The sequence below is a fragment of the Ictalurus furcatus genome, chromosome 7, assembly GCF_023375685.1.
Source record: "Ictalurus furcatus strain D&B chromosome 7, Billie_1.0, whole genome shotgun sequence".
Lineage (NCBI taxonomy): Eukaryota > Metazoa > Chordata > Actinopteri > Siluriformes > Ictaluridae > Ictalurus > Ictalurus furcatus.
In genome coordinates, this window is record NC_071261.1 from 11,063,075 (window position 1) to 11,087,517 (window position 24,443).

General features: G+C 39.6%; 3 protein-coding genes across 7 annotated transcripts; 2 read left to right on the plus strand and 1 right to left on the minus strand.

Annotated features, from left to right (window-relative positions):
* Positions 1–324: 324 nt before the first annotated feature.
* On the plus strand, positions 325–11,256 carry wdr48b (WD repeat domain 48b). Of its 3 annotated transcripts, XM_053628343.1 has the most exons (19): positions 325–399; positions 1,123–1,263; positions 2,466–2,544; positions 4,364–4,446; positions 4,562–4,691; positions 4,873–4,961; positions 5,276–5,377; positions 5,467–5,691; positions 6,128–6,202; positions 6,392–6,494; positions 6,600–6,697; positions 6,773–6,880; positions 6,956–7,052; positions 7,205–7,300; positions 7,394–7,499; positions 7,876–7,963; positions 8,233–8,309; positions 9,051–9,243; positions 9,366–11,256. In XM_053628343.1, exons 1-19 carry the CDS (start codon positions 352–354, stop codon positions 9,459–9,461), a joined length of 2,034 nt encoding a protein of 677 aa, XP_053484318.1. In that variant the 5' UTR covers positions 325–351; the 3' UTR covers positions 9,462–11,256. The 3 variants fall into 3 exon arrangements, with proteins under 3 accessions (XP_053484318.1, XP_053484316.1, XP_053484317.1); XM_053628341.1 differs by having other exon boundaries at positions 9,051–11,256; XM_053628342.1 differs by having other exon boundaries at positions 2,469–2,544; positions 9,051–11,256.
* A 273-nt stretch (positions 11,257–11,529) lies between these two features.
* On the minus strand, positions 11,530–14,418 carry blvra (biliverdin reductase A). 2 transcript variants are annotated; one of them, XM_053628345.1, is made up of 8 exons: positions 14,333–14,364; positions 13,860–13,928; positions 13,239–13,362; positions 13,013–13,129; positions 12,766–12,863; positions 12,511–12,618; positions 12,266–12,434; positions 11,530–11,978 (listed from the first exon to the last, which is right to left on the minus strand). In XM_053628345.1, exons 3-8 carry the CDS (start codon positions 13,355–13,357, stop codon positions 11,714–11,716), a joined length of 876 nt encoding a protein of 291 aa, XP_053484320.1. In that variant the 5' UTR covers positions 13,358–13,362; positions 13,860–13,928; positions 14,333–14,364; the 3' UTR covers positions 11,530–11,713. The 2 variants fall into 2 exon arrangements, with proteins under 2 accessions (XP_053484320.1, XP_053484319.1); XM_053628344.1 differs by lacking the exon at positions 13,860–13,928 and having other exon boundaries at positions 14,333–14,418.
* LOC128609680 (cytochrome c oxidase assembly factor 1 homolog) lies at positions 13,938–20,475 on the plus strand. 2 transcript variants are annotated; one of them, XM_053628347.1, is made up of 5 exons: positions 13,938–14,106; positions 16,970–17,090; positions 17,900–18,051; positions 18,736–18,812; positions 20,358–20,475. In XM_053628347.1, exons 2-5 carry the CDS (start codon positions 16,997–16,999, stop codon positions 20,434–20,436), a joined length of 402 nt encoding a protein of 133 aa, XP_053484322.1. In that variant the 5' UTR covers positions 13,938–14,106; positions 16,970–16,996; the 3' UTR covers positions 20,437–20,475. The 2 variants fall into 2 exon arrangements, with proteins under 2 accessions (XP_053484322.1, XP_053484321.1); XM_053628346.1 differs by lacking the exon at positions 13,938–14,106 and adding an exon at positions 15,376–16,533.
* Positions 20,476–24,443: the final 3,968 nt, after the last annotated feature.

The following is a 24,443-nucleotide window of genomic DNA, read 5'->3' on the forward strand; positions in this document are numbered from 1 at the left end:
TTTACATTTCATTTCATTCTATTTCTGATATGAACATGGGGAAAAGTCGTAGTAGATTTAAATGTATACATTTAAGATTGATGAGTATTATCTTGCTTCATGATCACTTCTTCACCAAACATACCACAGATTTATATGATCTGTGCTACACACTAATATATGACGAATTAAATAAACAAACTTTGTGTACACTGATTGAACATAAAGCAAGTTTCATCAAGCTAAGTGAAATTACCGTTAAATTTATAGCCCCTACCAATATGGCTGACGCGTTGACGTATGGAGTACGCCGGAAGTTGTACTTCTTATGTCCCGGATGTGATGCTGATCAGTTCATTGTCAACATGAAAGATGGCGACGCATCACAGGCAAAACGCTGCTGGTCGGAGGAAAGTCCAGGTAATATTTTATTAGCTCTTTTTACTAGTTTTAATATTTGAACGCGTCATATTTTGTCTGCGCTTGATAACGTAAGAAAGATAAATATTTTCGTATTTATCCAAATGAAATCACGGTCGCTTCCGTAAACCTTATCAAAGTGCATGTTGGGTAATGCAGGGCTAATTCACAATGCATAGTCGTCATGCATATTCCCCACCTATATTGCGTTAAATCCCGCTTTCTGCGCCATTATTGGTTACCAACGCTTGTCCACAGATTGATCTCTTTCCTGGCCAATCATATCGCAGTGGGCGGGATCTTGTCAACCAATCCTCGCACAGGGATATTACTTTATCGGAATACGGGTTGGAAAAAAACGCGTTTTGTTTTGCTAACTAATAGCTAGGCGTTTTTATTTTATGTATAATAAACTAATTTGTTTATTATTTAAAGATAACATGACAGCACAGTTTTTTAAGCCGTAACCGCCACGCTATGTGTGTTCGGGTTTGTTTTAATTAACATAAATCTGTTGATCTTCACGCACAGCTAGTCAGCGCACTAGCATACTGAGGATGTGAGTGTGTGCTCATGGCACCTTTTTATTTCAGCCCACAGCTAATTGTGAGAAACCTGTGATTTGATGAGAGTGAGCGCGTTTCTTTATGGCGGAAATGCTGGAACTTGTGATGGGTAAGGGATGAATGTGGAGTGTAAAGGTGTGTCGCTGTGTGCTTTCAGGTTTCCTACGTGATCAGAGACGAAGTCGAGAAGTACAACCGTAACGGGGTGAACGCCCTGCAGCTGGACCCCGCTCTGAACCGCCTCTTCACCGCAGGCAGAGACTCCATCATCCGCATATGGAGCGTCAATCAGCACAAGGTACAGCCGCCATACAGTACAGTACACACTGCGCTCACAGGAACACTCAGAGTAGACCACAGAATAAAGTTCCAGCAGAATAGAGTTTTATCAGAATGGAAAAGAGTTGTATCAAATTAGAACACAATAGAGCTTTAACAGAATAGGATAGAATTTTTTCAGAGCGGAGTAGAGATTTATCAGAATGGAATAGAGTTGTGTTAAATCAGATTACAGTAGAGCTTTAGCAGAATAGGATATAATTTTGTCAGAGCAGAATAGAGTTTTATCAGAATGAAATAGTTGTATTAGAATACAATAGAGTTTGATCAGAATAGAATTTTGTCAGGATAGAGTAGAATGCCGTTTTATCCGAATAGAATAGAGTATTAAGTTAGACTACAATATGTTTCTGATAATAGAGTACAGTGGAATTTTTGTCAATAGAATAGTTTTATCAGAATAGAATAGAGGTGTTTTTTTTTGTTTTTTACATTAGAATAAAACACAGCAGTTTATCACACCAGAATATAGTAGAATAGATTTAATGGAATTGAGTTTTATTAGGGAGAAAACAGAATAGTGCTATCAGAATATTATAGAATTAGTCAGAATAGAGTTTTATTAAACTAGAACCAGAGTTTTATCAGCACAAAATGAAAAATATAGAATAGTTTTATTGTGAGAATATACTAGAAAAGGTTTTAATGGAAAATAATTGAATTGAGTGGCGTTTTATCAAAATAGAATTGAGGCTTATTAAATTAGATTCAGTTCTTATCAGAAAAGAATAGAGTTTTATAAGAATACAAGAATGTTTTAATAGAATAGAACAGAATAGAGGTTATTAGCATAGAGGTTTGTCAGAATAGAATAGATTAATACAAAAGAATAGAAAAGTTTTAGCATAATAAAATAGAGCCGTATAGAGTCCATTACAAAATGGCAGAATGGAATAAAGTTTTATCAGGAGAGATTAACACTTTGTAATCAAATTAGATTAGAGTTTTATGAGAAAAGAATAGAGTTACATTAGAATAGAGTTTTATAGGTATACTGTGTGCTTCATTCGCCGTTGAGTGCCGCTGCAGTACTTTGATTACACGGTCCACGTTGTATATTCCTTTATTATTCTTCAGCTGCTCCCCTGATCATACTCGCACATTGTGTGTAAGAAACCATCTAAGATCATGGAATAAAGTAAACAATGTGCTTTACTGCAGCAGGATCCCTATATAGCGTCGATGGAGCACCACACCGACTGGGTGAATGACATAGTGCTCTGCTGTAATGGAAAGACGCGTAAGTCTGACCTGACGAGTATTTCTTTCTTTTTTTTTTTAAAAAAAATTGTGAATTCTTTCAAAATTACTGACTAACTGTCTGATTATCTACTTATTTACTGACATTCTGACTGACTTCCATATTGATTAATTTAGTTAGTGACTGATTTTCTACTTGGTTATTGACTGACTTACTGACTAATGTGTTTGCTGACTTATTGCTTACTTACTATTATTTATATGTTGACATAGTGACTTACTTATTTACTAACATACTGATTTATTGACGCATGTAAATTAGGGATGTCACAATGCCAAAAATCTAGTAGTAGGTACTGATACCACCAAAAGTACACAATACTTGATACCACGGTGCGGTATAAAAATAAAATAAAACTCCTGGAGGACATCCTCCTCTGGCTGATACTGGCAAAATGAGAGAGAGAGGGATATTTTAGTTATCAAACACTGTCTGACAATGACTGATAACACAGTGGAGGCTACAAGTGCCAAGGTGCACTCATAAACGCTCTTGCGCACACACACACACACTGAATATACTCACTGAATATACTCTGAATGCAAGCATTAGTTTAAATTCACTGATATGGTGGCCGGCCAAAAAGATTTATTAAAACCATTAACATTTGAATAATTATTAGTGACATTAGGCTACATTTAGCTGACAGGACACGGGCTGAATGGCGATGCATTGTGGCCCATTCGGAAGTAGTTTATAACACTGCAATGTGTTAGCGTCGTTAACAAATAACTGTCTATCGCAAACATTACATGGAGCATAACATTAGCTGGTTTCACGACCACAGTGCCAGCTGCCTCAAACATACATAATATAGGACTGTCTTTTAGGTGCTTCGCCAAATTCCAGGTGTTTCCTTGCTTTGTTTGAAATGAACGATAGCATCGGCTGCACACCGGCTTCAGAGCATCGATTATAAGTTTGTTGCCGTCCATTTCGAATGCGAAGTATTTCCATATTCCATACCATGTTTCTTCTCAATGAGTCGGGGTGGAGCTAAACTTGACGCCATCTGTTGTAGTTTTTCCAGTGTGCTTGTAGGCGTTCTTCTTCTTTACCACTTGTGGACCGCCTAAAACACTTGCGCGTATTTGCTGCCCCCTTCAGTTCCGGAAGAATTGCAACATCGGTACTTTCATTATCAATGGTATCTATGCTACTGCAGAAAAACAAGTACCGTCACGTTTTAAGAATGTTGGTACCGAAGTATCGGTTCTCGTGACATACCTAATGTACATACTGACTTACTTATTTACTGATTTATTGGCTGACTTACTGACTGACCTCTCTACTCATTGACTGATTATCTACTTCTTTACTGACTGATTTACTGAGTACGTGCTGAGTGAATTATTGACTCAATGACTACTGGCTGACTTACTTGCTTACTGACGTACTGAATGACTTACTGACATACTGAACTTAATGATTTACTGACTGAGTTAATGACTTATTACTGACTTACTGACTTTGACTTACTGACTTAATGGGAATACCTTGATCTTGCCATGAAAATATCCACTGTTGCTGGCATGGCATTAAAAGAACAATAAATAAATAAATCTACTGACTTAATGACTTATTACTGGTTTACTGACTGACTTACCTACTTAATGACTTTGACTTGCTTATCTGCTTACTGACTGACTTACCTACTGACTTAATGACTGACTTAAAGAGTTAATGACTGGCTTACTTATCTACTGACTTATTTACTGACTTACTTTGAGTCACTAGTTGGTGAAGTCCTCTGACGTGGGTTACATCTTTTTTTTTTCCTTCTTTTTCTTCCCTGTAGTGATTTCAGCATCATCAGATACTACAGTTAAAGTGTGGAACGCACATAAGGGCTTCTGCATGTCCACATTAAGAACTCATAAGGTAGGACCTACCTAACCAGGTCTTGTTCATGTAAATCACACAAACATCACACATTTTAGTTATGTATAAAGTTCTATCATTTCTGATATGATTATGATGGTGATTTGTTCCCTAGGACTATGTCAAAGCTCTGGCTTATGCGAAAGACAAGGAGCTGGTGGCGTCAGCTGGGCTGGACAGACAGATCTTTCTGTGGGACGTAAACACACTCACGGCTCTGACTGCCTCCAATAACACGGTCACCAGTGAGTGAACTTCCTCTTGGAAATTTTGATCCTTTTTTAAGTTTATTTTATACTCCTTGCTTTTCAGTCAGATAAATGTGACGTATACCAAAAGATTCCTATCCTGTTAGTTCAATTAGAGTTGCTTTATAGTATAATCAGACTTATATAATTTTATCATTTTGACTTGTTTTCATGGCAGCTTCCTCTCTGAGTGGGAACAAAGACTCGATCTACAGCCTTGCAATGAACCAGCTGGGCACCGTCATCGTCTCAGGATCAACAGAAAAGGTTCGAGAAATGACACCTTTTATTTTTCTTTTCTTTAAACCTTCAAACAGTTTTACGTACGTAGATTAAACCTAGTTTGAAAGAAACACTTAGGGGGAGGGGCCAAGCACTGTAATTTTGCTGTTCGTGAACTAAAACACACAAGTGTTAGCTGTCGTTGATTAGTAGATTTGGTATACCTACGTAGCATGCAAACTGTATCTATGGTCCAGTATACAGCGTTCTACAGTTTGTTCGCTACACCAACATCTGCTGCATCAATGGCCCGCGGGAACCGGAAGAGTTTATGTTCGTTACGGTCTTTTTCTTGGCAGGTTTTAAGGGTCTGGGATCCGCGGACCTGCGCTAAGCTAATGAAGCTGAAAGGACACACGGACAACGTGAAATCGTTATTGTTAAACAGAGACGGTACTCAGGTATGTGTGTACACCCTTCCAGCCTGCCTGTTTGTTTGTTTGTTTGTTTATTTATTTATTTTATTTATTGTATCTGTTCGTATATCCAGTGTCTGTCCGGGAGCTCGGACGGTACGATACGACTGTGGTCTCTGGGTCAGCAGCGCTGCATTGCTACGTACCGGGTCCATGACGAGGGCGTGTGGGCACTGCAGGCCAACGAAGCCTTCACGCACGTCTACTCAGGAGGTCGTGACCGCAAGGTCTACTGTACGGACCTTCGCAACCCTGATATCCGTGTGCTCATATGTGAGGAGAAGGCGCCTGTTCTCAGAGTAAGTGACAGGACATTATTTTTCTCTAATTTGGCTGCACCCACGTGAAAAAAACTTTTGTCCCCCCCAACACACATTAGTGCCACCTGGTGGCCAAATGAATGAAAGGCAGCTATTAATTTGCAAGCAGGTCTGATGGTTGGCACAAAAAACAAAGCACAAGATTCAAATTTCTTGCCAGGTAATAGTTTGGCAGGTGTTGCAGGAATATCTGAAGAATGCAAATTCTCACTAGTCGGAGTGTGTTGAGCTTCAAACAAGTTAAAACCTGGCCAGTGTTTAATCCCTAATAGTTCAGTCTCCAGAATTATCTGCAGAAAGTGTGCTGTCCAGTCTTTTTAGGATAATTTAAACAGTAAGGCTGTTTTCACATATTACTCAGTTTTAAGCTGTTTCTGGGAATTAATTCTGTGTTTGTGTTTATTTGAACCATCAGATGGAGCTGGACCGCTCAGCAGATCCCCCTCCTGCCATCTGGGTGTCCACAGCTAAATCCTGCGTGAACAAATGGGTACCGCTTGCTCCTCCAATTTCTTCAAGTCAGAATGTTAAAGTCTAGTATTACGTATGACGTACGTTGAAGTCTCGATTCCGATTGGTTAGCTTGTTTCGATAGTAACAGATTATTTTCCTACATGAACCTGCGTTTTATACTGTACAAATATAAGCTCATGCTCGCTCCCCCCACCTCCTTCACCAGTCTCTGAAGGGAATGCACAACTTCCGAGCGTCGGGAGACTACGACAACGACTGCAGCACCCCGCTGACCCCGCTGTGTACACAACCTGAGCAGGCCGTTAAAGGTAAACTAAAAGGCTTAAAGTTATTTTTTTCCTATTCACTTGTACGTGACGCGATACGATAACTGTGACTTTGTTTTTGTGGGTTTGTTTTTTTTGTGCTTGTAGGTGGTGCCAGCATAATTCAGTGTCACATCCTGAACGACAAAAGGCACATCCTCACCAAGGACACCAACAACAATGTGGCTTTCTGGGACGTGCTCAAGGTCGACGCAGCTCCTCGCGATTCAGGTTTGAACTGTCGTGTTTGGCAAGGCTTGATGGTTGTGTTCGACTTTTAGGCGTGTAAAGGGGAAGACCTTGGCAAAGTGGAGTTTGACGAAGAGGTAAAGAAGCGCTTCAAGATGGTCTACGTGCCCAACTGGTTTTCTGTGGACCTTAAGACAGGGGTGAGTGTTCGGCTTGAGAGCGTCACTGCGTGGAACAAAATCGCAATACGTGACGTATTTCTGTCGCCGCTTTAGATGCTGACCATCACCTTGGACGAGAGCGACTGCTTTGCTGCATGGGTGTCCGCCAAAGACGCCGGATTCACGAGTCCGGACGGATCGGACCCGAAGCGTAAGTTCCCGGCTGATTTCCAAATGAACTTTTTCTACTTGAACAACCAATTTCTTAATTCATGCTGTTGATTTAAATAACTGCAGCTCTGACAGTCGAGGTTTACATCAATGTGCTCTTTTTTCTTTTCTTTTCTTTTTTCCCTGGCCCAGTGAACCTGGGAGGACTTCTGCTCCAGGCTCTGCTCGAGTTCTGGCCTCGAACACACATCAATCCGATGGAAGAAGAAGAAGGAGAAGTTAATCACGGTAAAGCCACTTGTCCAGTCAAAAAACACGTTTACTGAAGGTCTGACTGGCTTTTTTGGTCCGTAACAGCGTTGGGTTTCTTTGCTTCTGTAGTAAATGGCGAGCAGGAGAACCGGCTTCAGAAAGGCAACGGCTATTTCCAGGTGCCGCCACACACGCCGGTGATCTTCGGCGAGGCAGGCGGAAGGACGCTGTTTAGGTAATCCCGGTTTTTCCGTGAGTGCCTGTTTGATTAATTCAGCACTAACAATTAAACGTTTATTGACCAACATCAGAAAACACCTTCTCTACCTGAACTGTGCACACTGGTATTCAGACCTTGTATTAAAGGCAATATACAAGATATTTATTTCAGTGTTTTGAAGTGTTGCACAATTTCTTTTTGCAGTCCGCATTTTCTATCCCTGATTTTTTTTTCTTTCTTTCATATTTGAAAGGCAAGCACTTGTGTTTCAAGGTGCTAATAAACCTCCAACCTCCTACCTTCCTATCTAGTCCCTAAGCATTAAATACGTAGGAATATTTGTGGCCTTGTTGAAACGAACGATTTTCGCTCGTCTTTGTTTCCCCTGTAGGTTATTATGCCGAGACTCGGGTGGAGAAACGGAGTCCATGTTGCTGAACGAAACCGTTCCGCAGTGGGTCATCGACATTACTGTGGACGTAAGTGTTTGCTCTCGTTCTCATGTCAAGCTACGGGACTGAAAAGCTACCTTTTCAGCGCTGTGAGCTCGTTTACAGGTATTTTTCCAAAAGGGGTAGCAATTCGTATGGACAGATGCAGCGTTCCCAAATTACACAGAGTAGGCTAGAGTATAAAATGGGGCTAAAAAGAATTGAATCTTTTGTAATTAATGACACGTGTTTATTCAGAGCACTGTTTTTGCTTGCACATATGAAAGCTTTAAGATTTGTTTTGTCTCGTGTTCTAGAAAAACATGCCCAAATTCAACAAGATCCCATTCTACCTGCAGCCTCACTCGTCCTCCGGGGCGAAAACGCTCAAGAAGTAAGGCACTTCCACTTATGCACCTTTTACATTCAGAATGAATATTATTATATATTATTAATTAATACTATTATAATATTACGTATTATTTATCACTATCTTGAAATAATGAGATAGTATGTCATTTATTTTAACTTGACATCTCATTACTTTGACTGAATATCTTATTTCAGAATATTATTTTGAGTTATCTTGTTATTTCAATATATTACACTGTTATTTTGAGTTATCTTATATCTATGTTTTTTAAATTCTTATTATTTCAAGATGTTATTTTGAGTAATCTCATTTCAGGATGTTAGTGTTATCTCGTTATCTCAAGATGCTGTTTTTAATCTCGTTATTTCAAGATATGTTTGTTTTTAATCTCGTTATTTCAAGAAGTTAATATTTTGAGTTAATTCCTCATTATTTCAAGACCTGTCCATTCTGGGCTTCTGTAGTAATGAAATTACATTTTGTTTTAAAAAAAGTTAAGAGTACCTTGTGTGGTGTGATGGAGACATTTACTGATACCAAAGCAGTAAATTAATCATTTTGGTTAGTCGTATTTAATTAGAGAAGCTAAACTGAATTAATCTCTAGCAGATGTAGCTGAGCTTCACCCAACCAAATTCCAATATCCTCAAACTGTCTGGAGGGATTTAAGTTTTTTTAAAATTATTATTAGAGTACCATGCATGTTCACGTGTACATTGGTACATGGTTCATGGTGTATTACCGCTCCCCTGGCGTGTTTAGGGACCGTCTGTCGGCCAGCGACATGCTGCAAGTGAGGAAGGTGATGGAGCACGTCTACGAGAAGATCATCAACCTGGACACGGAGTCTCAGACCACAAGCTCATCGGGAACGGAGAAGCCCGGAGAGCAGGAAAAGGAGGAGGACATGGCTATGCTCGCCGAGGAGAAAATCGAACTCATGTGCCAGGATCAGGTCTCCACACACAGACACACACACCCACACACTCCATTTACTTTAACGCTTTTAAAACGAGGCCTGGTTCTATTTAACCTGCTTTTAGATCAGCTTCATTTCATTTTTTACACCTTGTTTAGGTTCTGGATCCAAACATGGACTTGAGGACAGTGAAGTACTTTATCTGGAAGAGCGGCGGAGACCTGACGCTTCACTACAGACAGAAGTCTACGTGAGAGTGATTGCAGCATGTCCCCCCCCCCCCAATCTTTCACCGCTTTCCTTTCTTGTGTTTGCTCATGGAGAACGTTCAGCACCATTCCTCTTCTCTGGCCATGAGACTGGAAATAGACTTTGTACAGTATACTAATCCAGGACATTTAAATATATATTTTTGTTGCACTTTTTGTCTCTCTTTTTTTTTTTTTTCTTTTCATTTCAAGTTGGTTGATGATGCACAGGGACATACCCAACCACCCAATGTTTCTGTTAAAGTATTCCTCAAGCAAAAAAGTGTTATATAAAAGGCCGTGCGGATGTGCGTTTGGGTCAAAACATCCGAACCCCCCCCCCAAAAAAAAAACCAGATTGTCTTAGTATTTATGTGAGAATCTGATTTTTAAAAATCAGTCAGTGATAAGGCACTGAATAAGCTACACGGATTCTGACCAATCACATCCGATATTAGATAGTGACCCCCGGAAACTTTTAGTTAACATGGCTAACTTAGATATTCCTACATTTCATACTCCTGTATACTCTCACATCCTGGCATTTAAAAAAAAACAAAAAAACAAAAAAAAAAAACCAAAACACACACACAAGCATCAATGTCCAGAAACATTCGGATGTTTTTGAGCATCCAGATCATTCCACGTAGATTTTCAGAATTATGGGGTACTTTAAAAAACTTCCCGCATCTGCTACCTCCTTCTACTTCAGCCATAATAAAGCCAGAACTGGTGTTGGTAACTGCAAGGTGTGTTAAATGAGCTTTGAAGATGTTCTCGTAATTTCTTTCGTCGGTTCGGTTTGTAAATAGCTTGCTTTTTAAGTTATTATCCGGGGTTTATGACCAGTATTTTTGTAATCATCTAAAAATCTGTTGGAGAGAGATGGGTGGGTGGGGGGTCTCAAAAGGATTTAAAGTCGTCTCGCTTCACATCAGTTACAAGAAATCTAAATGAGCAATTTAACCCTTTTGAATGGCGAGTTTATTATTCAGATTCGTCTTAAAAGGTTACAGTAAGTACAAGGAGGATGGTTTCTCCGAGTTTAAAGGGTTAAGGATGTTTTGGAGTTGGTACACTATTTGGTACACCTTTCTGGCTACAAGCTTCAGGATCTTACAGATTTCATCTCTGATGGGTTGTTTATCCGCACTTCACTTATTTCACATCCTCAGAAATTTGTCTCAAGTGACTTAAATTTAGCTCCTAGATTCATGCATTTGAGTACAAAATGGAACTACAGTGCGTTATCATCTGAGTTTTGCTAGAATCCGGTAAGCTTTGTCTATAAACGTGGCTGAGACCCGACTGCTTTCACGCCGTCTGACTGACATCACAAACAAGTTTTAAAGATGTGATAAGAGAACCTTTTATTTTTATTTATTTATTTTTATTATTTTATATATATATATAAATTAGGCGATCTCTTCCTTGTCACAGTTGTTTTTCTGTGTCTGGAATGACGTGTGCACAGAAAGTGAGTGCAAACTACATGATTCTGAAGCTGGTGGCCGGAAAAGTGTACAAAAGCTACCTGCTCCGTGTGGTGGAAATTTTTATTTCTCGCCAAATGATTGTTAAAAATCTGGCTGAAATCCTGGAGAGCGAAACCCTGCTAGTTAATTTCTAACTTCCTGTCTGGTGGTGTGTATGACCAGGAAATAAAACCATGCTTGAGAAAAAAAAAAAAGTTGAAAGTCACCAACAAGGTTAAAAAGAAACCATATAAATACTGTATATATTGTATTATAACTAGACGGATGTTATGTAATTGACTTAAATACAGGATCATGATACTGTGCACTGATTTTTGTGTGTGTCACTAATTTCCAAGCTTATATTATTCTGTATGTCCTAATAATACAATAGTATGGTATAATAATAATAATAGGCTTCTCATTCACTATAAGCACTCACTACATGGCTCATGTTGGGAACCAGTTGCGATTATCAAATTCAGCTATCAAATAGCCACGAGTCTGTATTTAAAAAATAAACCAATTGAACTTTCCTTGCACTATGTCTGAGGTGCAGCAGTGTTATCGGAGACTACGTCATTATTGAAAGGAGTCCATTCCAATCTTCTCGTTTATTAATGCTGAAACTTTTTTCACCTTGTCAAAGCCTACTGGTGCATAAATTCAAAGCTTGTTTAAAGATTAATCTATAGGTACCATGATACAGATCTGCTTAAAAAGCTGACGTGTTGTAAGTCCTGGGCCATCTCCATCTCTCTCTCTCTTTCCCTCCCTTGTAAGTTATTTCGTGTTGTCCTGGCAGAGTGTCCTGATGTCCTCTGCCAGCTTGAAGCAGTGAAGGATTCTGTTCCGCTCAGCCTGGAGTTGTTCGGGCGGTACGGTGCCTTGCAGTTTGCTCCCGAACAGCACTAGGTCCTGCATGAAGATTCCCACGGGCTCCTGGACTCCAGACGGCAGCTCGGTCAGTGTGCACGTGGTGAAGCGCAGGTGGATGCGTTTGCCACGGCTCAGGCCTTCAGCACGCTCCTCTGTCCAGGTCAAGGGTCTGCGCAAAGGAGGGAGTATACAAATGAGTTCTCGATTCTGATTGGTCAGAAAGTCTTGATTATACATTTTATTGTTTCTGTAATAATGGATCATTCACGGGGACTTGTACGGTGGCACTCTTTTTTCACTAAAGAATTAATTGTTGGTCTGCTTAGTCAAACCACACCTTCGTCGATTATTTTCCTCTAACTGCACGATGCACAGTGTTTCCTTCTTTACGATCTACATGTAAAAGACGACTTATGATTGTGTAAATGTCATGTGGCTCGACCTTGCTGAACTCACTTCTGATCCTCGGTTAACAAGCAGACCGTCATCTTGGTGTGCTTCCTCTCTGGCTCCTCGACCATCGACGCCTCTTTAACGCTGAGCTCTCCGAAAAGATCCACCAGCCAGGTGAGGCGGGCAATGCCGCTGAACGACAGGAACCCGAATCCACTCTTGAGCGGACCTCCTGGGTGTACGACGCGGGACAGGAAATGAGGTCACTGACACTACAACAGGTCGACGGCATGTGCACACGATTGTACCTGTGAAATGCAGGCTTCCCTCTTCCAGCTGTTTCCCAGCTATATCTTTCTTCAGCTGCTTGAAGTCGGGCGTGAGGAGCTCGATGTGTTCCTCGTGCAGGACCAAACCTGTAAAGACAGTGTATGTTCAATGGAGTCTATCGCCGCCGTTTACACCGGTGTCATTTTCCGCCGCTCTCACATAGAGTTTTTATTCTGCACGTTATTATTCTTGGGGGGGGGGGGGGGGGGAGTTATTTCGAAATATTATCTCACCCTTCTGCTGCGCTTGGTCCAACAGGTTAGCGGCAGCACTGTAGCTGAGGGCCATGGGATACTCCACACACACGTGTTTCCCTGCTTCAAGAAACCGGCTGAACGAAAATTTAACCGCATAGCAAAACGTCAGATGCTTTTTGCATTATCTTTCTTTGCCTCTTATTCAGCACAGGCACATGTATAGCACTCGGATTCTACAGAACGACTTCTTAAGGACCGAGGACTAAACGGTGTGGTGGCTCACCTGATGTATTCTTCGTGGCTGACGTTTTCCGTGCACAACAAGGCCACCTGAATGTCGCTGCGGCTCAGCGCCTCCTCTAAAGGGATCTGTTGGACTCCCTGCTGCTCCATTGTCCTCCTACACGTCAGAAAAAGCCGTTAAAGCCAGTTTTATGCTGCGAGATGATTCGAAGGAAATCTTAGCCGGATTCTGTAACAGATCGTATCTCATCTCAAATGACACTGACCTAGACACCAAGCCCTTAAGAGTGAAGATTTCTGCAGTGCTGGATGGCAGAGGCGTGAGAAGGTCTCGGATCCTGACCCGGCCCGCCATGCCAACGCCTACCACCACACACCCAAACATGTCACCTGAGGGATAAAAAATAAATAAAAATCTAATCTGAATGAGGTGGACCTGGCTAAAGTTATCACAATAGAAAAGTCATTTCCCCCCAGCTCTTGTTAGTATCGATGGAATGGCCTTCTGTGAAATAATGATTTTGCACTGACAAAACATTAAAATGGGGTTTGGTCACTAATGCCCATTGGTTTTCTGTCATGTGTGTTTGCTTGATAAGCTTTAGGACGTTATCAGTCACCGTCCATCTAGAGCTGCGGCGCAAAAACCAAACAACAAGCACCATGGGTTGTGTAAAATAGTTAATATTCGTTGCTATGGTGATTTGTTTTGTATTATGCTTGTATACCCATGTTTAGAAGAATCATTTTTAACACTTGCAACAAGAAAGATTATTACTGCATGCACCGAAACACTGCTAATCTCTAACTTTTACACAGTGAAACCGAGCTGACTCACTTAACTTAATGAATCAACTGCTTCATTGAACAAGAGAGGAGAGACTCGCCTGAACCTGATTCGCTGAGTCAACTGATTCATTGAACGGGAGAGGACAGAATAGCCTGAACTTGATTCACTGAGGAGAGAGGAGAGAATAATCCTGAACCTGATTCACGGAGTCAACTGATTCATTGAACGAAAGGAAGGAAAGGAACGAATCTCCTGAACCTGATTCATCGAGTCAACCGACTCATTGAACGAGAGAGGAGAGAATCTCTTAAACCGGAGTCACTGAGTCAATAAGCGAATAACAGGTTCGTCAAACATTGAATTTTATTTTATTTTTAATATTAAGACGTCCACCATCCAGGAAAATGTACTGCTTTGGCCAACATGTTAAAATGTTGCTGTTTCCAATAGCTAGTGTGTAGTAGTGTGGACAAATAGGGCGACTTCTGTAGCCTATAATCATTTTATAACACACACAACCGGTATAGTTAACTAATTGTTCTTGTCTGAAATGGAAAGTCGTTCACTTACCGCAGAAACGTCTAGTTTTCACGTGAATGGTTGCTGTAAGCCTTTATCACAATTGCAGAAGTATATATGAGGAATTCCCCTTCTTCTTCGGTGTTTTATGACAGGTGTCATCCATAATGTTGCATTACTGCCACCTGCTGTCTCACTGTAACTTACTATTTCGTAATTAAATTCCTTAGGAAATTAAACAGATATCTCCGTCCTTGGTCATTATTTCCACTTTCTACTATACTTTTTATTTTTTTTATACATTATACTCTACTATACCTATTTCCCCTACCTGTTTCTTCAGCTCTTGCCTTTCTTGTATAAATTTCTTACATGATCTAAAGATGTGCTTGATTATTTCCTCCTCCTGGCATTCATCACATAGTTCCTATAACATTAAGAGTTTTGTTTATCTTTCAATGTCCAAGCCTCAGTCTACTTATTATGACTTGTTCCTTCCTTTTATTTCCCTTATTACTTTCCGTACCTATTATATTTTGTATCATGTACAGACATCTCCCTTTGATTTCATTATCCCATTGCTGCTGCCATTTTCCCATTATCTTCTCCCACACTAGACTCTTCCCTTCTGCTTTTGATCATTTCATTTAGACCTCAACATGTGGTTTTTTAAAAAAAAATTTTTTTTTTATGCTTCTTTTGCCAGTCTGTCTACTTTCTCGTGTCCCTGGATGCCCACATGTGCTGGTACCCACGTAAATGTTATGCTTCTCGCTTACCTGCTTATTCTTGAGTTTGTCAATAAAATCTCCTAAAGTAATTCCTGATGGTTTCTCGTTTCACCAGACTTTATACTCAGAAGGGCAGATACTGGATCACTACATATTAAAACAGTGTCACATCTGGTTTGTTTGATCCATTCTAATGCTAATAATATAGCATATAACTTGACTGTATATACTTAAGCTGTCAGATGTTCTTTTGTTTACTCCCACATGATATCTAGGGACATATACCGCAGATCCCGTTGACTACCGTTGCATACTGGGGAAGTTCTAATTGCCCCTAGACATATTCTTAAAGCACATGCCTGCACAATGTCTAATTCAGTTAGCACAGATTTTTGCTGCTGATCCATACACAGTACACCTATAGTCTAATTTAGACCGTATTAGTGCAATATAAATATATTTCAGAGCTGTAAAACGTGCTCCCCCTTCCAATCCTGCAAGACACCTCATTTACATTAAGCACTTTTTTTTTTTGCATTTATTAACTATGTACTTTATATGTTTCCTCCATCTTAGTTTTGTGTCAAAGTATACTCCCAAGAATCTAAAATACTCTACTTTCTCCAATGTGGTCCCATACATTTCCACCTTGCATTCCTTACCCTTGTTTTGATTACATTTTTTATTTCATTGCTTTTGTTTTTTTCTACTGAGAACTTAAATCCCCATTTTGTTCCCCACTCTTCAACTTGATTAATTCCCTCTTGTAATATTTTTTATTTAGAAATTCACCATTTCCTTATTTTTTTCACATGGCTCCATCAGACAGGCGTGACTCACTCTGACGCATGCGCAGATATAGCGAACTGCCCTGCACGCTAGTGACATGTGGTGGCCGAAAGTATGAATTGCAACGGGATGCAATGCTGAAGTTTTTTTGTTTGTTTACAGATGACGTCACTCGTCACGTGATCGTGACAGCCCAAGCCGAACCGAGTCGAGCCGAAGGGCGAATCCTGCTTTGCTCAAGACTTAGTTTATTATTTATTTAGTTATTTGCTCAATCTAACCACCCACAGCGAGAATTTATTTACATTTACATAACATTTCAATGCAGATACGCTTTAAAACGATTAAAAAAAAGTCAGTCACATACGATTTTATCAATGTGTAGACCCAGATTTCCTCATAGACTTGCTCTGGCTCACAATCGAGTCTAGACCCTACTAATATGGCAGACATGTTGACGTCTCGTACAAGCTAGCAACGTCGACTAATACAACGTCTACCTTCTTGGCTTTTTTTTTAAGCGGTATCAGTACCTGGTACTTTAGCTCGCGTGTATTTAAAAGCTATTCATTTATTAATTTATTTTTTTAGCTTAGTGAGCTCTTTTAATTTTAGTACAGTATTATAGTTGTTTCATTTTTTTGTGAATTAAGTCGTTCAATAAAGTTTGATGGTTCAAAGCAAAGATGGCCACTGCCATGTAATACAGCGATGTCTACCTTTTAATTCAGGGTCAGTAACGTCAGGGTATTTTAATGATAAATTTACAAGATAGTTTTATTTGTTGCTATGAAAGAATGGCAATGTTGCTTTTTGTAGGGATGATGATGATGATGATGATGATGATATTGTGACTTACGGTGATAAGATAAATGAAGCATGCCCATATCGCGGTGGATTTACAAATGTGCACGCGATAAGGGGAAATAATAGTGATATTTATAAAGGTTTGATACTCGTGGTTAAACACTGTTAATTCATCAGGATATACAAAGAGCAATATGTTATGTAACATAAAAATCACAGGTCAATGATCACCCAAACAAGTAACTCTACATAAGTGAACACACACACACACTCAGGGGAAAGAGTTAGAAGTGTTTCTGGATCTTCTGGACGTTCAAGCTGCATCTCTTGCCCTATTCTCATCACTGCACCTCTGCTCCAGGTCTGCTGAGCGATCGATAACTTCAGGATGAGCCGCTCCACCAATCTCCTGCAGCAGATGACCATCTTCGTCACCGTGGTTAGCGGTGGAGGCTGCGGGATGATGTACTACCTCATGCAGAGTGAGTGGTCAAAAAGCCACTTTCCCACAATGTCAGGACGAGTTTCTACTCATTTTTATTGTAGAAATGTGATGGGCTGATTGTTTAGCGCCCTTTTATTTGTGTGTGGAAGAAGTCTCCAGTTTCAGCGCTTTGTAACATCAAAAGGCAAGTTCTCAGAGTTGCTGGCTGCTTTTTGGGGAATCCCTCGTGACCTTCTGAAGGGCCAGTGCGCCGTGACGATACGTTATCAGCTGAAGTTTGTTAGATAACTGACTTAACGGAAGTAGAACCTTCTCAGAAGGCACTATGAGCAAATAAAATGCTGGGTGAAGCTGTTAATAGAGAAAACATGCCCGTTGTTTTTGTTTCTAACAGGTTGTTTTGAATGTTTCTTACCTTTGATTTGGGTTTATGGATTTTGCATCCAGGTAGCTAATGGGCACGATGGCTAATTGGTTGGGGATTCAGATCCCTGCCTCTGCCACTTGTGTGCCGAGCTCGCATGTTCTCCCTGTGCTTCAGGGATTTCCTCTGGGTTTTCCAGTTTCCTCCCCCAGTCTAAAAAACATGCGCTGTAAGCTGATTGGCCTTTCCAAATTGTCAGTAGTGTGTGAACCCCTGTGTGATTGTGCCCTGTGATGGTTGGCACCCTGTCCAGGGTTTTCCCCCCAACTTGTGCTCCGAGTCCCCTGGGATAGGCTCCAGGCTCCCCACGATGCTGTATAGGATAAGTGGTATGGAAAATGGATGGATGCCCGAAGGAAGGAAATAATAAATAACTTCATGTTCTCTAAAAAAAAAAAAAGATCCCTTCTGTTTTTGTCTAGAAAACTTTGCCAAATCCGAGTACTATCGCTTGGCAGTCGAGCAGCTGAACCATCACTCCACGGCCATGGCCAATCTGGGAGCTCCTCCGTTAAAGATCCACAACATCCATCTCACTGATCGGTATAACCGCATCGACCACACCGTCGCCCAGGTCAGTTTTTTTTTTTTTCCTCTTCTTTTCTTCTTCTCTGTTTCGGACCGGAGATGTGATCTGTTTCCAGGAATAAACAAGGTGCAGTTGATGGAAAAATTACTGGAAGGAGTCTCCAGTGTAACTGCAACTTTAAGCTTTCTGACATGGGAAAGTCTTCAGGACGGAGGAGTTTCTCACTAACAAGCTGTACTTTCTGACTTATTAACTTGAAAGACGGAACACAAGTTTGGTGAGGGAACGACCGGAAACAGATAGTACTACGTGTCATTGTTGGAGCAATAAAAACATTGTAGTTGTTGGAAAAATTGCTGTGGTGTATAAGGTCCTTCTACACAACACCACCCCATCGTTGATTATATTTCTTATAACATCATGCCCCTGTCGCAGGTGTTTCATTCCTCATGTATTGATTGATTGATTGTATATGACGGGGCAGTGGTGGCTCAGTGGTTAAAGGCTCTGGGTTACTGATCAGAAGGTCAGGAGTTCAAACCCCAGCACTGCCAAGCTACCACTGTTGGGCCTTTTGGGCAAGGCCCTTAACCCTCAATTGACTTACATTTGTCTCATTTATAAAATGTAAGTTGCTCTGGATAAGGGCATCTGCCAAAATGCCATAAATGTATTGAATTTAAAAGACCACTAGTGTCAACATTTTGTGTTGAATTTTTTTTTTTTTAGCTCAAAATCCCCGTGACTGGAATGAAGACAGGAGGCTACCTGTACACCACATCCAATAGAGACGCTATTATGAACAGGTACGTTGCTTCTACTGTTTGGTTCTATGTTCTTAAATAAAATAACAAAGAACGAATCCCACACCACTGCTGCAATATGATGACTCATGATAGCTTGTTTATATAGTGCGTCCCCCACGATACATACAAAGTCAGTCAAGTAGACACAACATGTAGGAAAAACAAACCGACAGAGGGTTCATAAGTCATAACAAGTGCCAGGATAAGAAAAAAGTAATAAAATATATTGACAAACTCTAGGTTATAAGAAGACAAAATAACATTCACACGTTTCTGAACAGCCTACGTTAGTAAATAAGTGTAAATATGCAGCATGCTACGTAAGGAATAGAACTTGACCGGGTTGTGAGAAAATAATCAGCGACCCCAAAGTTGATTTTGTTTTCCTATAACCAACATCCCGAAGTGTTTTATTCCTCTTGCGCAACAACGAACGACACATCATGCCTTTTTATCTGTTTGTAGCCACGTTTAATGTTTTGACACTGGAGACTCCTTAGACAAAAAGACACTACATAAACGTCTTCTCATGGAAAAAAAATTGTGCTATAATCTAGTCTATGTTTTTATTAGCCATGGATTATTCTGCTATCGAAGTCGTTTCTCCTCAGTTCACGTCTAGATTTTTACATTTTGGAATATTTAAACACGCATAAAACAGGTGGACCGTAGTGAAATTGTAGTAGAGTACAGTTCAGTGTAAAAGTTTGTACACCCTCAGGACAGATCCAGTTCATACCAAGACGTTTAGTATGTTGGGTTTCAATATTGCAGGTACTATTGCTCGGTGTGCAACATATCGAGTTTAACTGCCTCCATTTGCCTTATGTTTTGACCTGTTCTCTCACTGCAGACTATATCCGCACTTCATGTTTAACATCTTGAAATTTACATTACATTTCCATTCCCCCCTCCCCCCAGTCAAACTTTTGGGATGCAGACGTTTCCCTCTCTGACTGTAGGTAAATTCTCAGGTAGGTACTTCAAGCAGCAGGACAAAAGAATAAACCACGATGTAAACTTAGGCCCATAATGTCCATAAAACACTGGGTTGATAGGTGTACTTGAAACATTGGAAATATGCGTATGTATTCTGTCACTTTCCACGCTGCGGGGGTGTCTGCGTTCATCAAATTCCTTGTTATTGGTCCTTGCTGAAAAAAAACCCCCCACCCAAATAATAGAAATAATCACAGAAATTATAATGGTTTCCATTACAAATACCATTACAAACCTTCAGCTAACTGTTAAAACCATTACCGGTCCTTAATGGTATCCACTAGACATAATATGCCACCAATAGAAGCAAGTCAACAAGTGATTAGTTGAGACCTATGGGGACCATTACAGTTTCTATTAAAACCAATACAGTTTCCATAAAACCATTACAAATTCAATACAAAAATACAGGTCTGTTTATTATACCTTTTAAACATCTGCACAGTTCTGTGCTCAGACTGCACCCTGCCTCGTTAATTACCTGTTTTACAGAACTGCATGGATCGTTCGCTCTTTCTTTCCTGGAACGTTCTCTGTTCTCCGCAGGTGGCAGCTCCAGCGAGTGGCTTTGCAGCTCAAGACCGGCGAGACCATCGAGATTTTTCCCAGAGCAGAATCTGAGTAGCTTTAGTGTCAATAATGTGCCGAACTGTTGATTTAAAAAAAAAAAAAAAAAAAAAAAAAAAAAAAATATATATATATATATATATATATATATATATATATATATATATATATATATATATATATATTAGATAATAATCTGTATAAGAGTAGCCAAAATAGATAAGCGATGATACGAGTATTTCGAAAAACAGTATTTCTTTCAAAAAAATATGAAAATGCTGTGATGGACAAATGATTCCAATAAAACAAAACAAAACCAAGGAAATACTGCATATTAAAGCGCTTCATTGTAAACGATGCAAAGTGTTTGCAAAGGACTGGATGTTTTTGTGACTGACCCTAAAATTCAAGAAGCTTAAAATTCAATGCACCTTTTTCCCTTTTTTTCTTTTCTTTTTTTCTTCTGACTGACCAAATGCTTTTAAATTTTATTTGCTGTATTAGATATTTTGTTGATAAAGTTATCTTTGTAATTCTAATGCCATCTTGGTTCTCCTCCATGTCAAGCAATGGTCTTGTGATTTATTTATTTATTATAGTAGAATAAGTACATTTTGTCCATCGCACATTGTCTAAAAGCAGCTTTACAGATGCCAGGAAGCGAATCAAGGCTAACTCTAAGGTGTAATCTTGCAATATGAATGTATGTATATGTATATAAATACAAGCCAATGGTTTATGGTTGCAAAAGGAAAGCCCATAAAATGAAATACACTTCATTCAACTACTTGCATGTTTTGTTCCTGATCATCGCATCCCTTTAGTGCTGTCTGACGAACGTTCCACTAGAGGATGCCGTTGGTCAGAAAAGTAAAGCGTGCTTCTCTTGTGTATCCCCATCAAAATGCGCACACACAAGTGCCTTAGTCCTTCGACATGGAATGAGAGCGGTATACGTAAAACAACGTGTATTTAATGTGGTTCCGCACAGTTGGACAAATCGGAACAGGACGCTTGTATAATCACGTACAGAGGCAAAAATCCTCAATAACGAATAAGTTAACATTTCTTTGGTTCAGAACAAAGTGCGAGATGCGCACTCTTTTAGTGCGCTCTTTACCATATTTAAAGTGTTTCTCCTTCTCGTCCTGAGTGTGTTTTTCTTTGTCTTCTGCATTTTGCTTATAACCAAGTGCCAACAGTAGTTTCACTCGCTATACAAAAGCTTCTGAGAGAGTCAGAAATTTCATTGAGTCTTAGCTTCGCGTTAAAATTATATTTCAGTTATTTCCTTTTCACTCGAGATCTCAGAGAATGAAAAGAGGAACCCTAAAGCGTTAGTAAAATTACATGGCTTAATTAAAAAAAAAATAAAAAAAATACTGCAAAGTATTACTTGGTTGATGTTTGTTATTTAATACTGTATTATATGAAGCAATTTCTGTCAATTTCCCCTTTTTTAGTATATTAGAAAAAAACACTGTATTTTTTTTTTTGATGTTTATATTTATACTTAACCTTGTGGAACATCATTAAAAGAAGTTGGTTCCTCTTATCATGTAGATAAGCTGCTATAAACAGTTTTTCTTTCAACAGCTTCTCGTTTTATTCTCTCTCTTCGACCTGTTCAGCTTGCCACATACCATTTGCACCACATGGATGATCCTTGTCACTTATTGTCTCGTAATTAAATAACATTTGACTTCATTCGTCCGCTCCAGTATGCATGGCACGTTATCATCCCTAGTGGTTATGAATAGTGGTTTCATTTAATTTTGTTTGCATAATTTATTATTATTATTATTATTATTATTATTATTATTATTATTTGCCAGTTTGCCACTATGGTTACTGTGCTGCCATAAATGCTTAGAAAGCATTACATAGTAACAACTGACGAATCTGCATTATTGGATGCTTCATCCAATATTTCCATATGCCTAGTATGCAATATTCAGCAACCTTTGGCGAAACCTTTGCCTCAGTAAACCGTTCCAAGTGAGGAGTGATTGGGAGTTACCGGGGTGTTTGTTAGCACTGTGTACAAATTAACCTTGTTAGTGCTTGAGCTAGATATAATAATGCCTAATGAGCATTATTTAACTTCTCTTCAGGACCAAAAATTGAGTGATCCAGCTCTATGTCTAGCTTTGATTTCTGTTCAAAGTGCAGAGGCTTGGTAGCACGAAGTAAGCCTACAACCAAAGACAAGTCCAAGAAATAATGAGCAGCAATAAGGCTCGGAATTGCACTTTCTGTTCTTTTCAGTACCTCTCCACCAATTATCCTCCATAGAAACCAGTGGATTCCCGGATCTTGGCTATAAGAGTAACCCGTGCTAAGTCTTTTTATTTTATTTTATTTTTTTAAAAAGGATAATTTCGTATGTCTCACTAATTAACCATTAGATTGAGAGGTTTAATCCGATGCATGTTGGATGTTTCTGTTAAGAAACTTAACATATTTTCCATATTTGTAAAGAGAACTCATCTTTTGTCTTTTGGCAAGCAAAGCAAACGAAAGGCGATATGAAACAACGCCTTTGTATATTTGCATTGTCCACAGCTGTATATAATTTCTTAAAATTTCACTAAGCCAGCGGTATTCCACCGGGAATTTGGTAAGTCAAAGTGTAGATAAAAGACAATGTGTAAATGCTTTCATATTTTTGGAACGAGTGTCCAAAATGGAAACGTAGCTATAAACATACAATGTTGAATTGCAGTAGTCTAAGAGGAATAAACCACTTTGGAATGGGCTGTTAGTGGAAAATGATCAACTTCTATTAGATTTCTATTAGGATCCATAATAATGCTCAAGGCTGTAAGGGACTATCATGGTGTTTGGACAAAATTCTACAAAAAAACCACGAAGAGGAACGATGAATAGGAGTGTCTACGCATAAGTGTTTTTATGAAACTGTACTCAGATTTTGGAAAATTCCTTGGAAGCCATTTCTAGCCAGTTTCCTCGTTTGGCCACAAAACTGTAAGGTCAACAGGACGGACCTGGCTGTCAATCAAGCTCTCAGAAAACTAACGACAGATGCTTGGAAACTCCTGGAAACTGCACTTGATGTCAGTTGACCACCAGGTCGACCTGGGATATAACCAAGATCTGCTTCTAACATGTAGGACGTGCTTCTTTAATAAAGGTGAGCTGATCAGAATGTCATCTTTATAGCTAATCAATCACTGTTCCAAATATCCCACACTACCTCGTTAAAGATAAAGGTGCGTTTATCAGACCGTACAGCATCACTAGGTACTCGTAATGTCTTCTACTGTAGATAAGTCCAATGTTCGATTGGTCTCCTTTGTAAAACTCAGACTGTTTTGTTCTGTCAGATCTCTGCAGTTAAAGGGCCATCAGTCAACAACATTTACATTTATTCATTTATCCTCCATAATCAGCAGTGCAAGGTCATTGAAATGTGGAGGCCTTATCTGTGAGTTTTCCCAAAGCCCTGGAGTTGTTTTGCTCTGAAATGAAGATTTGCTCATTACCCAAGGAGAAAATCACAGGAATGAGCCATTGTTTATTCATTAAGGCTGAAGCTTAAGCTGTCAATGCATCTTTGGGCCGGATGCATGTGATAAAGGTAGTCCTTATTGTAACCTCTGCTTGTCTTTCTTTAACGTCATACCCTTTAATTTGCATAGGCCGACATCGATTTACATTCACATTTACATTTACATATTTGGCATTCGTACATTATTTGGCAGACGCTTTTATCCAAAGTGACTTACAAGTCGGGCAGAATCCAATTCCATCTTTAAGTATGTAAGAAGTATGTATTCATTAGCTAACCTGAAACAAAGTGCTAGGAGCAACAACTGGCAAACAAATGGTTAGATCAGGTGCAAGTACACAGGACTGCTACAAACACTGGTCACCAGCCTTTTACCCACACACACGTCAGTGTTGTTCCATTCAGCTCTAGCGGCCTCCCACATGCCAGCAAGAAACTGGCGTAGGTGTATTACCATGAGGTGGGGGTTAAATTTAAATGCTCTGCAAAATCTTTGTGGTAAGAAGGCCCAATTTCTTTTGCCCTGGAATGTA